General features: G+C 38.8%; 1 protein-coding gene across 2 annotated transcripts in view; it reads left to right on the forward strand.

The window, feature by feature from the left end:
* The first annotated feature begins 248 nt into the window (after nucleotides 1-248).
* parga (poly (ADP-ribose) glycohydrolase a) overlaps nucleotides 249-15,953 on the forward strand; it is a 28,443-nt gene continuing 12,738 nt past the window's right edge. Inside the window, exons 1-9 of one of the 2 annotated variants that reach the window (XM_026189990.1) lie at nucleotides 249-405; nucleotides 1,640-1,702; nucleotides 1,842-2,513; nucleotides 2,642-2,774; nucleotides 5,055-5,177; nucleotides 5,302-5,382; nucleotides 5,753-5,827; nucleotides 10,113-10,205; nucleotides 11,437-11,591. In XM_026189990.1, the coding sequence (XP_026045775.1) occupies nucleotides 1,686-1,702; nucleotides 1,842-2,513; nucleotides 2,642-2,774; nucleotides 5,055-5,177; nucleotides 5,302-5,382; nucleotides 5,753-5,827; nucleotides 10,113-10,205; nucleotides 11,437-11,591 (1,349 nt within the window). In that variant the 5' untranslated portion in view covers nucleotides 249-405; nucleotides 1,640-1,685. The remainder of the gene's footprint in view (nucleotides 406-1,639; nucleotides 1,703-1,841; nucleotides 2,514-2,641; nucleotides 2,775-5,054; nucleotides 5,178-5,301; nucleotides 5,383-5,752; nucleotides 5,828-10,112; nucleotides 10,206-11,436; nucleotides 11,592-15,953) is intronic. The other variant, XM_026189991.1, reaches the window with a different exon arrangement.

Consider the following 15,953-nt stretch of genomic DNA (forward strand, 5'->3'; position numbering starts at 1 on the left):
GATAAAGACTTCGTCTGTGGCCATTTATGCAACATCTTTTTTTTCTGCTATATCTACTATAGAAATAAAGATGAAAAAAATCTGCAAATTAACAAATATTATTTTATATTGTTTAATTGTACGTTTAATTGTTTTATAATACAGGAAGGCCTGTGCAATGTAATTTTACACATTTATTTCTTATAGTTAAATCCTCACATTGTAACATTGACATATTTCTTTCATTTACCATCTTAGCATTACGTGTATTTACACCGGTCCAGCAGGTGGCGGCAATGCACTTGTAAGTTGGTGTGCTATCCGCCCTTAAAAGCCACAAGAAGAAGAAGAAGCATCTCGAAGTGAAAGTGAATAATGTGGAGAAAAATAGTTTATATTTAAAAGCCTCGAACAAGGAACAAGCTTGTAAGTTACGCTTCTTTATTTGAATGACGACCGCACTGTTAGCTTATATAGGTTAATCCGAGCTACAGTAATCGAGGCTAACCTTCAGCATTTATAGCCAATCAAAGCTAAGTTAGCTAAAGATGCTGTGTTTTTGCAGTGCGCTCAGGGTAGTAAGATAAAGAAAAATCTGTCGTTTTAGCGTGAAAGTGACGTGTCAAATGAAGAAAATATGCTTGGCCAGCTCGTCGTAGCTTTGTTGGAGCTGTCAGCTGTGCGTTTTTTTTCGCGGTGTGCCGTCTTTGTCTGTAATTAATGCACATATATACAGGTAAAATGAACTGAATCTGTAACTTACTGTGAACATCTACCTACGACCATCTTCGCTGAAGTCTCAGAATGTAATAAGTGGACCAAAACACCTATTTAGGTCTTACTGTAGCTTCCAAACGGCACTAGGAATAAACAAAGTTTGTATTTCACTGTATTAGAAGTCCAGTTATACATACCAAGACCCGTGTATTTCTATTGTTTCTATGTTGTTGCTTACGAAGGCTGAATGTCATGTTTATTTCTGGTTTGTAAGGATTTCTTTGAACAGTTCTTTTAACTACTGTACAACATAAATCTGTAATCGCTTTAAAATACAAGAATTGGGTGCAAAAAATGAAGTGAATTTGGTTTTTTTCTAATCCACACCTGATCAAAAGTATATATACAAACTCAAATATATAAACACCCTTATTATTTTTTGGTTAGCTATTGATTTGAGATGAAGTTGAAGTATATGGAGATACTCCTCCAGTCCATGACGATGTCAATGTGGACGTTGTCAATGTGGACGTTGTCAATGTGGACGTTGTCAATGTGGACGTTGTCAATGTGGACGTTGTCAATGTGGACGTTGTCAATGTGGACGTTGTCAATGTGGACGTTGATGCTGGCGTTCGAGTAGTCGACACTTCACGGGAGGCTTAGCCTTTGTAGTTCCAGGGTTATCACTGAACAACATCCTTACCAATTCCTCTCTAAAACTTTGGGTATATTTCCAGACGCTGGAAAACACACAGCCGCATAACTTGTACTTATGTACAGTTGTTTGAAGTAATTATGTTGCTGCACAATCATGCCACCCGGGAAAACTTCAAAGAAACCATTAAAAGCCTCAAATTACCCTGACATGCCAATGATGAGTGTATATAAACTGCCTTTTCTTACTGTGCCAGCATATTTACTTTCTTTCTCTCTAATACAGCTGGTTCTGATTAGTCTTGTATGACGTGTTAAACGTGGATGAAGTTATGGATTCTCAAACGAGGTAAAGTATCCAAGTTAACAGTTTGCTTGGTCTTGCATGATTAATTTCCAATGTACTGCTAATTAAAGAAGATATTGATGGAAAATGTGTGATTATGATAAAAGTATATTTTATGTTTTATTTTCTTTCTTTTTTGCAGCAGTTTAAATGCTGAGGTTAATCAAGAAGATGTAAAGAATGATGCTCCAAAAACTAACCTCACAGATGAAAGTGATGAACTCTGTTTTGAACCACAAACGTCTGACGCTACAGGATACAGTGCACAAACAGAGAACACGCATGATGATGTGTCTTCCCAGAATTTGATGGACTGTAGGTCTGCAGGTGACACGGATGAAGCTGTGCTCACGTGCAGCAAAAGTAACACAGCTCCAACACAGTGTTCTAATGGGCAGAAATCTAAGAGGCCCAGTTCACCAGGTCCTCACCCCTCTAAGACAACCTGTGTTGCTGCACACACTACCAATACAAAACTCCATCCCTGTCTTAGTTTTAGTTCCAAAAACCCAGTGTGTACCCCCATTGATGTGGAGATGCTCAGTCCTGATAGTCCAGTCTGTAAAACCATGTTCAACAACTCTGCAGACCAGGATTGTGATGGAGGTTTTTGTGTAGAGCGCTCTGCCTTTGCAAAGGCTCAGGTAATGGAATCTCAGCAGACTATCAAAGACTCTGATCCAGGAAGTTCAACCAAAGAAAGAGAACATCTTCCTGCAATCGGATCCGAGGATGCTGAAATAGCAGACCACAGTGGGTCATCTAATATGAGCCAGGACTTAATTGAAAGCCAGCCAGATGCAATTTTGCAAAGGTCCTTGGAAAGATTTTCACTACAACTTTTTTTTTTTTTTTTTTTTTTGTGCCCTAATGCTATTATATTCATAATGTCCTTTAGTTAATCTGCTGTCTGCTTACCTGTTCTGCCTTTTTTCTGTATAGTGTTTCATGGCCATCACATAACATTGAGACAAAATGGCAGGGGACGCCCATAGATGAGCTGAACAGACTACCCCAGTGTGCCCCTCCTCTGTCCCACCTGAAATCAGCACCTCATCACACTGTCACAGTCAGGGTGAGTCAACAGCCACTTCTTCTTTTGTGGATCTTTGTATTTGCTAATACAGATATGTTCATGATGACCTGCTGAAGTTCAAACTAAGCATCAGAATGGGAAGAAAGGTTATTTAAGTGAATTTGAACGTGTCATGAATGTTGATGGCTGCTCTGTGTATTTCAGGCTATGGGGAATTAAAAAAAATGTTTTCCATCCAACATGCTTGAATATTTGTAATTCAAAAGTATTACTTTGGAAAAAAAATGACTCCTAAAGAAATAAAGCAATTTATTTAAATCACATTGCTGACTACCGAGCCTTGTTAACCTATGAGGCAGATTTTGTTTAACTCACCATAATTATCTGTTCAAATGTTATTCTAATAAAGGATGATGCAGAAGCTGATAGTAAACTAAGATTGTTATTGCAAAAGGAATCTGCATTTCTTTGTTTGGCTGTAAGCCTATTAGTGTGTGTCATCCCCTCACCGATACCTGGGAGTCTCTCGAGAGCAGGTTTAGGACAGATGTGCACAGAGCATAGCAGCACCAGCTGTTTCAGGTGAACCAGGGGAATGTCTTCCTTTGTTACTGTCTCACTCTTTCAGTCTTTTAATACTTATGCTTATCTATTGGGATTTTCCTACACAGGCATCTCTGGGTTTTACAGAGAATAATGTGAAAAAGAGAAAATATTCAGTGAATGGCGGTTCTCTGGCTAATAAGGGCATGTCAGAGTTAAATGCCCAGAGATCTTCAGTCTCATAGGAAGCCAACAGTAACTCACATAACCGGTTGTTACAGGCAAAGTATGCAGAAGAGCAGCTCTGAATGCACAACATGTTGAACCATGAAGCAGACGGGTTACGGCAGCAACAGACCACACTAAGTGCAACTCCTGTCAGCTAAGAACAAGAAACTGAGGCTACAGTTAACATGGGCTCACTAAAATGATCCAATAGAAGATTGGAAAGACTTTGCCTGGTCTGATGAGTGTTGATTTGTACTGTGACATTCTGATGGTAGATTCAGAAGTTGAATTAAACTGCATAAAAACCTGGCTCCATCCTTCCTTGCATTAACTGTCCAGGCTGGTGGTGGTTGTAATAGTCTATGGGATATTTTCTAGGCACACTTTGGTACCAACTGAGGATTGTTTCAACATGACAGCCTACCTGAGTGTTGTTGCTGACTGAGTTTATCTATCTCTGAATGATCCCAGTGCACAGGCTATCATCTTTCTGTTTCCAGCAGGATAATGCATCATGCATCAATGTGTCATAAAGCTCAGATAATCTCAAACTGATTTCTTGAACATCACAATGAGTTCATTGTACTCAAATGACCTCCACAGTCACCAGATCTCAGTTCAACAGAGCACCTTTGGGACGTGGTGGAACAGGAGATTTGGATCGTGGCTGTACAGCCGACAAATCCGCAGCAACTGTGTGATGCTATTATATCAACATGGACCACAATGTTTGAGGAATATTTCCAGCACCTTGTTGAATCAATGCTACAGTAATTAAAGCAACTCAGAAGGCAAAAGGAGGTCCAACTCAGTACTAGCAAGGTGTACCTAATAAAGTGTCTGGTGAGTGTGTATCATCGCTTGATGAAATGTGTTTATATAAGAGAAAAGAAGACTGGGAGGATTGGCAAAGATGATGTAAAGAATGGCTCTTGAGATGCAGACAGGGTGAATGAGAATGAGAGAGACAGTGCTGGGCCGAGTGAAGCCGTCCTCCATGATCCCCTGAGGGGCACTTGTCAGTAGCAGTCCTATCAGACTATCCTCCACTGCTCGTCCCACAGGGACATAGTCAGTGCTGCTTTACTGCTACAACTTGCTCTTACCATCACCAAACACTGCCACAAAAACTAGATGCTGCCAATCACTAAATTCCAAGAATGAAAATGTATTTGTAATTAATTTTTTAATTAGATCTAATGTGTACACTGAAAACTGGTTGTCTTTTAGTTCATTACGCATCAAAGAAATGTATGACTTGAAAATATGTAATGCTTGTATTATTATTTTCTATGCGTTTACCTTTAGTGTGAGGCAATTAAAATGCCTTATACAAGATAAGCTTTTATATAAATTTTAGTTTATTCTTTAATTTTTTACACTATCTACCAAGCCGTGCTCTAACTTTCAGGGGCTTTTAAAATAAACCAAAAGGCATTCTTTTAATGAGCAAAGGGAAAACGGTTAATTTCATCATAATTTCTCTAAAAACAACAGTAACCTGTAAAGAACATGTTTTCCTCTTGCATTTTTATTTCCCTGTTACAGACAGATCTCCTCAGGGAGGGAGAAGTCCCTGTCCCATACCCTACCAAGTTCAAGGATGCATGGGATGATTTGTCAGTGAAGATGCCCTGCTCTGAGAAGAATCTGTTTCCTATGGAGACCGAGGTATAATAGTTGTATAGCATCCCTCCATCTAGACATGCCATTTCAGTACAATAAAGTTAGTTACTGCAAGAACATTGATGTAAGAAAAGTTTGTATTTATTTATTTATTTTTTATGTTGTGTAGGATGGAAATGGCGTCCAAAGTCGATGGGACCTGATCCGCACTGCTTTGCAGAGGGGGTTCAAAAGTTGTCTGGATGTGAGGGTAAGAGATCAGAGACACTGGTTAGTCAAACCTAAAATATGGAAACCAAGCAGTTGAAACCCTGAAACACTTACACTCCTGTAAACTGTTTCAAAAAGCAGAAAAAATTTGTGTTGCCAGAGTTGCCAAACAAATGACCACAGTAGGCTTTTAAGTGTTTTACATAATATTGAAGAATTTCTGAGCATATTTGTTTCCAATTATATTGTGAAAGCAATGGCAAAGATACAAATCGTATTCCATAAGCAACCACATGGTGGCAGAGTTTGCATCAGTTGTATTTTACACCATTTATAAAACCAGATTTGTACTTTTGTGCGCAAATGTTACATTTTCAGTCTGACTTCTAACTTCTCATTCTTCTCTTCAGGATGCAATCCTTAGGTATAACACAGCCCATGCAAAGAAATGGGACTTCACTGCCCTGAACCTTCTTTGTACAGAGGTACGATGTTCAGTATACGACTGTTACCTGATGTTTATGGGCCTGTCTTGTACAAAAGAAAAGGCATAATATTAGCACAACTTCCTAATGGACTACTGAAAATGTTTTAATTCCAACAACTTGTCCTGTACAGACATGTTTGCTGAATATAGCAGAAATAAGAATCCTTTTATAAGATCTTTACCATGAAAAAAAAACTCATAAAGATTTATTTGAATCTGATTGAGCCTTGTTGACTTGTAAGTCCCAGCAAAATTTAAGTCACCGTGATTATCTGGTTAAATGTTAGTCTAATGAAGAATGAATCTAAAGCTGATAGTAAAGTAAAGTTGTTATCGCAAAGGGAATCTGCTTGTCTTTGTTTGACTGTAAGCCCATTAGTGTGTGTCATCCCCTCACGGTACCTGTGAGTCTCCCGGGAGCACATTTAGGACAGATGAGCACAGAGCATAGCAGCACCAGATGTTTCAGGTGAACCAGGGGAATGTCTTCTTTTTTATTGTCTTCCTCTTTATCCTTTTAAACACTTCTTATCCTCTTTCCAGACAGTTAGGGGCTATAATTGCACTCGTGTTATGAGGATAACATTTTTAGATATGGGACAATGATTTCTTGTCATTCAATTTTACAAGATAACTTTTTAAAGTGTCAGCCCTTTTACAGAGTTTCTCTCCTTAGAGATTGTAGATAAAGTATGATCTTTATTACTTATTATGTCTACTGCACAGGCTGAAACTTTATATTTTAACTACACCAGCACCCAAAAGAGCCTAAAGATAGATGGCAAAGCAAATTCAATTTGAAGCCTAATTTTATAGCTACTTTTAGCATTTAGAAGCATTTGTTTTATTCCTAAATTCTTCCTGGGTATATCAATTAGGAACAGAATCGTTATAACAATGCAGTGTTCAGAATTAAGTGAGTGCTTGTGATATCTGGCACAGTCCAGCCAAATTGTTATTTAAACCTAATGCTTGTTCCCTCTCATCGTGGATTACTCAGCTAAATTTAGCCCATTCAGAATTGTTTTTTTCCTTCTCTCTGAGATATTTTCTTAGTAAGTCAGAAAGCTTGGCAGATCAATAGCTGTCTAAGCCTTTTTATAGCTTAATCCAATTTAATTAAAAGCCCCCATTAAGTCTGTAAGGATGCTAAGTAAGGCCAGGCAGTAAGTTGGTCTTCCCGGAAGCAATTTCATCAGCAACTCCAACTGCCTGCTCGCTGTCGTGACCACAGCAATTCCCCCACTTTTGTCATTTTTATGTTCCAAAGACATTTTATAAAGGCAAGCGGCGCTCACTAGAGAAGGACAAACCAGTGTTTAAATGACACAGTAGAAACCAGAATTTGATTACATAAGCCAGAGGTCCCCAACCCTTTTTGCGCCACGGACCGGTTTATCTCTGACAGTATTTTCACAGACCGGCCTTTAAGGTGTCGTGGATAAATACAACAAAATAAAACCAGTGCTGGTACCCAAAACAAGGAGGATTTATTCATAAGACACGGGAAAAGACCCAGGGAAACAGAGTTAACGATAAAAACGTTTAAAGAATAATAAAAACCCTGAAAACCATAAATTTCACACCCGAGCCTCAACTCTCGTAGCCCGGTACCAAATGACTCACGGACTGGTTCCAGCCCGATACCAAACGACTCGGGTACGTGGCCTGGTTGTTGGGGACCGCTGACATAAGCAACAGTTAGCCAAGTGATGAATCCACCCACTAAATATTCTTGAATAGAAAGACGTAGGCACAGCACACCTGCTGGCTGTGACTGGTATCAAGCATTCAGACCTTCATGACAACACTTAAGCAGAAATGATTAACAGCTGTCTTTCTACGGCAGACCTGTTTCATGCAAAGCGATTTATTTGTTATGCACACTCTAATGTCGTGAAGAAACAAACGGTCAGCCATTCTATAACAGTGGCCAAACCAGCTGATTGATATAACAGTTTTCAGTGTCATATTTGTTTTTTGTGGTCATTACGAATGCTAACCACTGAACTTCTAAGCCAATACAACCTAATTAAATGTGGTGCAACATCTTGTATCACTGAGGTAAAATAGTGAAGGGATACGTGGCCCCTGGGCCTGTGACTGACAGTCCGCTCAGCATGTAATAGCCATTAGGTAAAAAAAAAAAAAAAAAAAAGAGGTTTCCAAATTAGGGCTTGTCTGTAAATTGTCTTAGTGTTTCTCCTCTGCCGAATGAAACTGTCACTGTGTCATTTTCTGACGAATGTCTGAGGGCTAAGCACAAACCCAGTCCGGGAGTACAGTACAGCTGATGTTTCAGTACACAAACATATATATAGCAGCAAGACAACAAGGCTGTTCCTCTCATTTTTGTGCGCTGTTGCTTGCTTGTTTGCTTCCGTCTCTCTCACTGTTAACAATGTCTTGAAATGTAGGGTTTGACACTAAATGTATTGGGGAAACACCCTTAGAAGAACTGTAAATTAAATAGTCAAATCAAGAGTTGTGAAGGTTGAGCTGCCAGAAAATTAAAATGACTTGTAAAGACTAGAATGTATGGAAGATCAATGTCTAATCGATCACTATGCTATGAAGCACTAAATCCTGACTGCCCTGATGAAACTTGGTCTGTCATATTTATGGATGTGAAATGTATAGTTTGTGTGTCCACCCTAACCTTGTGGTGAGCTGCTCTAGCTGTGGAAAAGGGGGGGGGGGTTGTCTTTCTGCCCTCATCCTGCCGCATCACCAGCTACCATCTATTAGTCCCACAGGAGCGCTTTATGATGTCTGCCAGCTCATTACTCCTGACAGCATTTAGTCAGACCTGCTCTGCAGCCATATAAATGCCCCTGGCCAAATCAACCACCAAAGACTTCCTGTGGAAAATCAAGCCACCCTGCCACTCTCTCCACAATTGGTCATTTGCATTTGCTCCCAGAAGATCCATTTAATCAGCACAAGCTCCCCTGCTTACCTTGATAGAATAAGGCATGTGATTGATGACAGTGACATTCGAAGCCAAAACACTCATAAATGATTGCGTTGTAAATCTGGGGCGTATGATGGAATAACTGGGTGTTTATTTTAGGGGGAATTGCAGATGGATGCTGAGGTAAGCTTCAAGCTGAAGTATGGATGCCTCAGCTGTGGCGAGCTCATTCCTAGATTGATGGTAGTTTCTTTGGAAAAGGGTTCTGTGTAGTGAACGCCTCTGCAGCATTTCTGTTTCTGTGGTTTTTTTTCACTGTTGAAGTTTAAGTATTATTGATATCTGAGTAGTGGGAGTTCATCCTATAACAACAATAAACTGAAACTTGAGTTTTTATTGTTGGATATGAGAGAAAATTGCGTAGATATTGCTTACTGTTGTACGTTTATGACCTCTGACTTGCTGTAAAGCTGTTTTTAGACCATGTCAAGTTAATCAAACAGTTGGCTCATCCTCAAATTTTCAGTTACATCCTGGGTCCTGGGCTTAAGAAAACAATACTAAACCTTAAAAAATGGCACGTTTAAAATTGAGGGAAAATGAACAACAAATGCACAAAACAAGGAATAATTTATGGCTCTTTTTTAATTGCATGAAACCCGTGCATCATTTCTTTTGTTAATATTCAATGAGGAAAGCAATGCGTGGAAAATTTATTTTATTTTATTTATAAAATTTAACACACATCAACAATGTGTGACATATGTGGGTTTAGGTTAATTTGAGCCTTAATTAGCCCTATGCATGAATTCGCATGTGTATGGTTGTCTGTCCTTGTTAGCTCTGTGACAGACTGGCGACCGGGCTACGATGTATCCTGTGTCTCACACTTGGGCAGTTGTGATAAGCTCCAGCCCCTTGGACACTGAACTAGATAAGGGGAAGAAAATGGATGGATTGATGTTAAAACTCATATTTATTACATGAATGAGTTGTTCCAGTATATTTGTTGAAAGTGCAACAAATGAAGACGTAGCTTCTTAGCTTGTACTTATACATAAAAAAGACAGATTTTGTTTTTTGTTTGGACAAAAACAAGTCAAAATCATGCTCAAGTCAATGAGCAGAAAATGTAAAGCACAAAAACAAGCACTGGTTTGATTCTTAAATAAATAACAAAAAGTTAGGTTTTTTTTCTCCATTTGTTAAGAGAAATCTGTGGTGTGACAAAACAATATGTCAACTTACATATAATCAGTCACTCTGACTGCTGGCTCCGAGTAACTGACTGCCTAAGTAGGCAGTCAGCTCGACACATATCTCATTTAACAATACTTAAGCTTACATGTATTTTTTTTTGTCTTTTCAGTGTCTTGAACATTGTGAGGTACAGCAACTGTTTGATACCGTACTACCTGCTATGGTTGATCTTGCACTTAAAGCTCCTCGGCTGTGCACAATGGTAGGTTTTGATTGTTGTCTGTATTTATACCAAATTATTTATTTTAAGGGCTTTGGAAATGTGTAAAGGTCAGGCATTACTAATGAAAGTAGCAGTGTTTAAGGTATGCAGGAAGACGAATAAAAGTGTGGTAAGTTAGCAGGACGGGTTAGATGGTGCATCAACTTATGAGTTACAACTCGCAGCTAATGAATCCAACTCTTTGGTCCATATCAGGAACTGCTTCATTAGAAAAGAGGACTGGGAGAGGAGAGGTCCATGTTCTGCCATCCATTTCATGTGCTATGCTTTTGCACTTAGGAAACTCCACTTACTTTTTGTGAATTCGGTGAACTAAGTTGGGACTTCTGAATTTTAAAATGCAGTCTATCGCTTTAGATTTCCACAAGTATTCCTGTTCCAAGCAAGACACATTGGTAGTGTGGGTTTGAAATCGGCCGCTTTGAACCCCAGAAGGCCTTTTTGCAGTTCACATTACATGGAGATCCATGTCAGAGTTCTTTTAAATGTCATGTCCATTTGTCCTTGTTTCCCTCTTCTGTCATCAATTTTAGCTATCTGAGAATTACAGGATTGGTATTTTTGTAATCACGTTATCTATTTCAGTCTTCAGTATAATTTAATAAAGAGAATTCAGCTCCCACTGCGGGATAGGGGAATCCCTCTAGTTCCTGTTTACGTTGAGAGCCAGGGGCAGAGGTTTAAGTATTATCCACTTTAACTAGAGGATGGAGTTTCTGTTACAAATTCCATTTTAAAGGGCATTATTTGCAGATATTGAATAATGAAGCTTTCTGACTCTCTCAGCTGTGTTTGGCAGTATTAAGCGTCAAGCCTAATATTTATATGTGCGTTATTAGAGCTGGTATTGATCTGCTAACTGGGCAGCCTTGGGAGGCTCTTTAGCCTTAATCAGTGAAGATGGATGGGCCCTGTGTGCCTGACTGAACAAACCTGGGGGAGAGCAAGAGAACTGGGACCTTAATTGCTACCACCCATTTAGCTAATGGAACTCTCAGTGTTTGCTAGATTGCTAAACTAATTATCTATCCTCATTAGCTCTTTAGCCTACACCACTAAACCCATATTACTTTGTCTGTTTTTTTCTGCATCTGTCTTTGTTACTGTAATCCCTTCTCTTACTTTTTGCTTTGTCACTGTAGCATTGGCATTGTATCATCAAATCACTGATTGGATTTTTTGATTTTTCTGTTTTTTTCTCTATTTACAGCCAATTCCTTTACTTAAGTCAAGGATGAATCAGTCTCTGACCCTTTCTCAGGAGCAAATAGCCTGTCTTTTGGCCAACGCCTTCTTCTGCACATTCCCTCGACGCAACTCCCGCAAGTCCGAGTATGGCAATTATCCTGAGATCAACTTCTACAGGTGAAAGCACACAAAACAAAAGAAATCACCAGCAGCCTGCTGTTATTAGTATTTTATACAAAAAAAGGTTTTCCCCTTTAGTGCCCACAATGTTGCTTTGTAAGCCTTTATTTAGAGCAGGACAGAGGACGTCTAAGGTGATTGAACCCTGTTGCTGTTCTACCCTATAACTGAGGATCAAATCCGTCCCTCAGTATCTATAATACATATCAGTAATAGGTTTTTTCTTATAAATTTCAGCTATCTGCCTCAGTGTGATTGTTTTGAGCGACTCTGTTTTTAATGATCCTACCATTCAAATTAAACTAACATCCATCAGGGGGCACTACTGCCTTGAAAACCCTTAATAGATGAATTGTTTTGTTTTTACTTACTTTCTGTTCATATTGTTTCTTGCACATTCAGTGTCGAAATTTACCTTGGCTGCAGTGGTTGGAAAAACAATGAACTGATTTCTGTATGAATGGAGCCACGGTTTGTCATTTGTTTTTAGTTGTTATATTGCAGTTTGTGGTGTAACTGCAAATATCATGTTATCGATTTGAGGATGGGGCTGTGGGCTGAGGATCTTTCTCCATGTTATACCCCATGCGTGGGAGGGAGATCCCAGTAGGAGTGTTAAATTGGAGTTCTTTCTTACAACCTACTCAAAACCAGTGGTGTGTTAAGAAAGCATGGGTTAGCTAATGGAAACAAATTGTTATAATAGACTGTTTTAAAGTGAACACTTGTCTGCTTGTCTGTGTGTCACTGGCTTCTCATAACTTGAAGTGTCACTTTATTTGTTCTAAAAAAAAAAAGGAAGTCATGCAACTTTATAGCCTAAACGTATAACAATGATGTGCTGTTGTGCTTTTGCTCCGAACATAACAGGTGTGAAGTGTAGGTGACAGCTGACATTGTAAAGATATAGCAGGTTAAAGTAAACTGCCAGTCTAAATATCTTACTTTCTTACTTACTTTCTTTTTAAGATCTACCTAAATGGAGAGAACGTAATTTTCCACCTTAAAAGAATAAAAACTATTTTTTAAAACGAATTCGGCTTAATGACCGATGATTTTATGTCACAGTGAAGCATCCCTCATCCATAATTCACATGATTCTCTATTCCTTCCTATTGCACTCAATGATCGCCTAATAGGCTTTCAACCAAATTTTGTTTCTCATTTTATGAGCAGTAACCTGTGAATTGTGATGGATCTCTACCTGGATGAGCTACTACGCCATTGATCTGGTTTATCCTATTACAGATGTGGTTACATTTATCTAAGTCACGTCTTCTGTTTATAGTGGCTGTTGTTTTTCCGGAAGTGTATTTAGAAGTTTATCTGAATTGAAAATGATTTTTACTGTTGTGTTTTCCTGCCCAATGTTTTGTTTTGAGTATTGGTAACAAGAAAGAAGAATTTATGTGAAACAGGACAAGAACTGTGGATGACATATGAATTATGACACAAAGCAAAGTTTTGTGTATAACAGAACATAAGAAACTATTACAAAAAGCAAAACTTGTCTGAGTGTGAAAAGTTATGACATGATGACTATGAACAGGTAGCTAATTGAATCGGATAGGCATTTTTTCCAAGTATTTTTCCCCCATTTGATAGTGGCTAGAAAGTTGACATATTGTTTATAGGTGAGAATGGCTGGTAACAGAGTTATAATTAGATTTTATTACATGCTTTGCAACTTCATGTTTGGACAGTAAGTGCCTCTGTATATCCTGAACACTGTCCAGACAATACCTCAACTCAATTTTCCCCTATTTCCATGAGGCCCTTCTCCTCATTAGTGACATTTGCAATACCTTAGGGTTGTTGCCTGACACACTGAAGGCGTTGGTTCGGTAATACCTTATAATGAGTTCCCATATTCTTTGCAGAACATGAACATTTAGTGCTATGAATTTTGACATTCTCTGCTATCTACATGGGCTCTAATTGCTGGTCATTTTCAGATGGAACAAATAAATTTTTCAGTTTATTGTATACGCTGCCTCTTGCTTTATTGATATACTGCTGCCAAATATCAACATTTGTATTCATTTTAGGCGTTTAATGGATTCCCGCTCCAGTTTGACTCACCAGAGTGACTAGTTCATCGCTCGTCATGGTGGTGTTTGTCAAAATAAATTGGAAAATAAATGAACTTGCTGTGGAGAAAAAGAAATTCAAAGGTGGAAAATGGATATTATTAAAATGGAATAATCTTAGCATAACACACAAAATCTGCCCACAAACAACTCTTTCATGTTCAGGAGTTGAACAATCAAAATGGGCACACAGGTACATCTTTGACCCCTGATGGTTCTTATCTGTATCTGATACCATGATGCCATGACATTGCCTAGCAACTAGCTGCTAACAGGTTAAAATGACCCATTGGTAACATTTATGTGTAGACTGTGAAACAATGTAGAAGTGCCTTAAAGCCTCCATTCTATCTGAAAGCCACCAGATGGCGATAGCTGTAGTTGAGAAAAAAAAAAGACTTCTGGTCCTGTAGAAGTCTACGAAAGAGCGGCTTTCTGATCTGACCTTTGTAAACACTGTTGATCTGAGTTTATGGCCTCAGTCACTCATTTTTTGATCATATTGAATAAAAATTCATTTGAATTTGTAAATCTTCATTATATTATGTTTTAAAACTGGAGGCTTATCTGTGCTATGAAAACACATGTTTACTGGCTAATAGACTGTTAATCACAAGTCATTATCCAATGAGTGTGCGTTTTCACAGTCAGACGCAAGGCAATAGCAGAAACACTCAATTTCATCTTTCAGTCGAATTCCATTTGGTTTTTTTTATATAAGGCTAAATTACCACAACAGTCACCTGAAGGTGCTTTATATTGCCAGGTAAACCCCCATAATAATACAGGGAAAACTGCAAACAGTCAGACCATTCCCTATGAGCAAGCACTTGGCGACAGTGGGGGGAGAAAAACAGCCATCTGGTTCGACCAGTTGAGGGTGAATGAAGAGAAAATGTGGAAGAGAGCCAGAGATCTTCAAAACAGGACTTCAGCAACCATGGGCTGAATCCACCTTTTATACTGTCTATATATTTATTCCCTTTATCACCTTATAAAAGCACAATATGATTTGAATTCAGGCAATAACATCTCATTCATATCAATATAACTTGATTTATGCATCTTAGACTATATAGACAAAGTACTGGTCACCTACACATCACATCTACAGGAGCTGCTTGACAGTGGAAACTTATGCCATGAAGCTTCTGCCGCACAGTTTTTGTACTAATGTCAGTGCCAGCGGAGGTTTGCACTGTAGTTACTGAGTCAGCAGAGTGTTGGGAACCACTTTGCGCCCCAGCACTTGGTGATCCCACTCTGTAGCTTTACATAGTCTCCTGCTATCTGCATGAATTCCTAAATATTTCTTGTTGTTATAGTATTATACAGCAAATAACTCCCTCCTCTAGTTCAGAGTATTATGCATCTGCTCTGTCTTTAAGGTTCGATAGAATTATTTTACAAATCCTGTCATCCTACTAATTATCTTTGATTTGGTCCATATAACCTTCAGCTGCCTTATTTTATCTAAACCATAATTGCACTTTCAGTGTCATCTGTGTGTCATCTGTTTGAGGGCACGATATCTGTGTCTGTAATGATGTAAGTATTGATTTTAGTTGCAGCGTTGGCTGTTTCAGACCACTTGGGTCTGCCTTCACTGTCAGTATTTCTGCCTAGAGCAAAATACAGGAAAGGCCAAGAGAGGGGGAAAAAAGTCTTTGTGTTTCTGAGGAAACGAGACGAGACAACCGCTGCAGTCTAAAATGGGTCCTGGATCGTTACACGCCCTCCCCTTCTCGCAGTAATTGAGGGAGTGTCCGTCACTTAGCTTATCGGTTACACTAACGCTCTGTCTTGGGCAAACAGAGCAGCAAGCAATCTGCTGATTGCTGTTTTGGCAGAACTGTCGAGATTTGTCCTCTGTTAAGTGATGGATAGATTCAAGGAAGAGGATAGAAAGCAGAAGACTTGTCATTTTATGGCTTGTCTTTTCCTGGGTTTGAGAAGAAAATGACATAGGGAATTCCAATAACAGTTTGGTCAACAATGAAGGCTCATTAGTAAGAAATAAATACCCGTTTTTGTTTTTAAGTCATTGTGAGATGGTCTACCTTGTTTGCAAGAAAATAGCTGAACAGGTTATGGCAAAACTGTCAGAAATATTGTCTCCATATGCACTTTATGCAGTAGGTACGGTTATAGACGACAAGAACCAACTAATTACTGTCCTTAAATGAAAATTGCTGCAGTATATTTTGTAACAAAATCCTTCATAATTAGTAGTCCTTCTTTCTCAAGTGCGGTATAATTTGTGGCTATA

Source organism: Astatotilapia calliptera, chromosome 13 (genome assembly GCF_900246225.1).
Source record: "Astatotilapia calliptera chromosome 13, fAstCal1.2, whole genome shotgun sequence".
Taxonomy (NCBI): Eukaryota; Metazoa; Chordata; class Actinopteri; order Cichliformes; family Cichlidae; genus Astatotilapia; species Astatotilapia calliptera.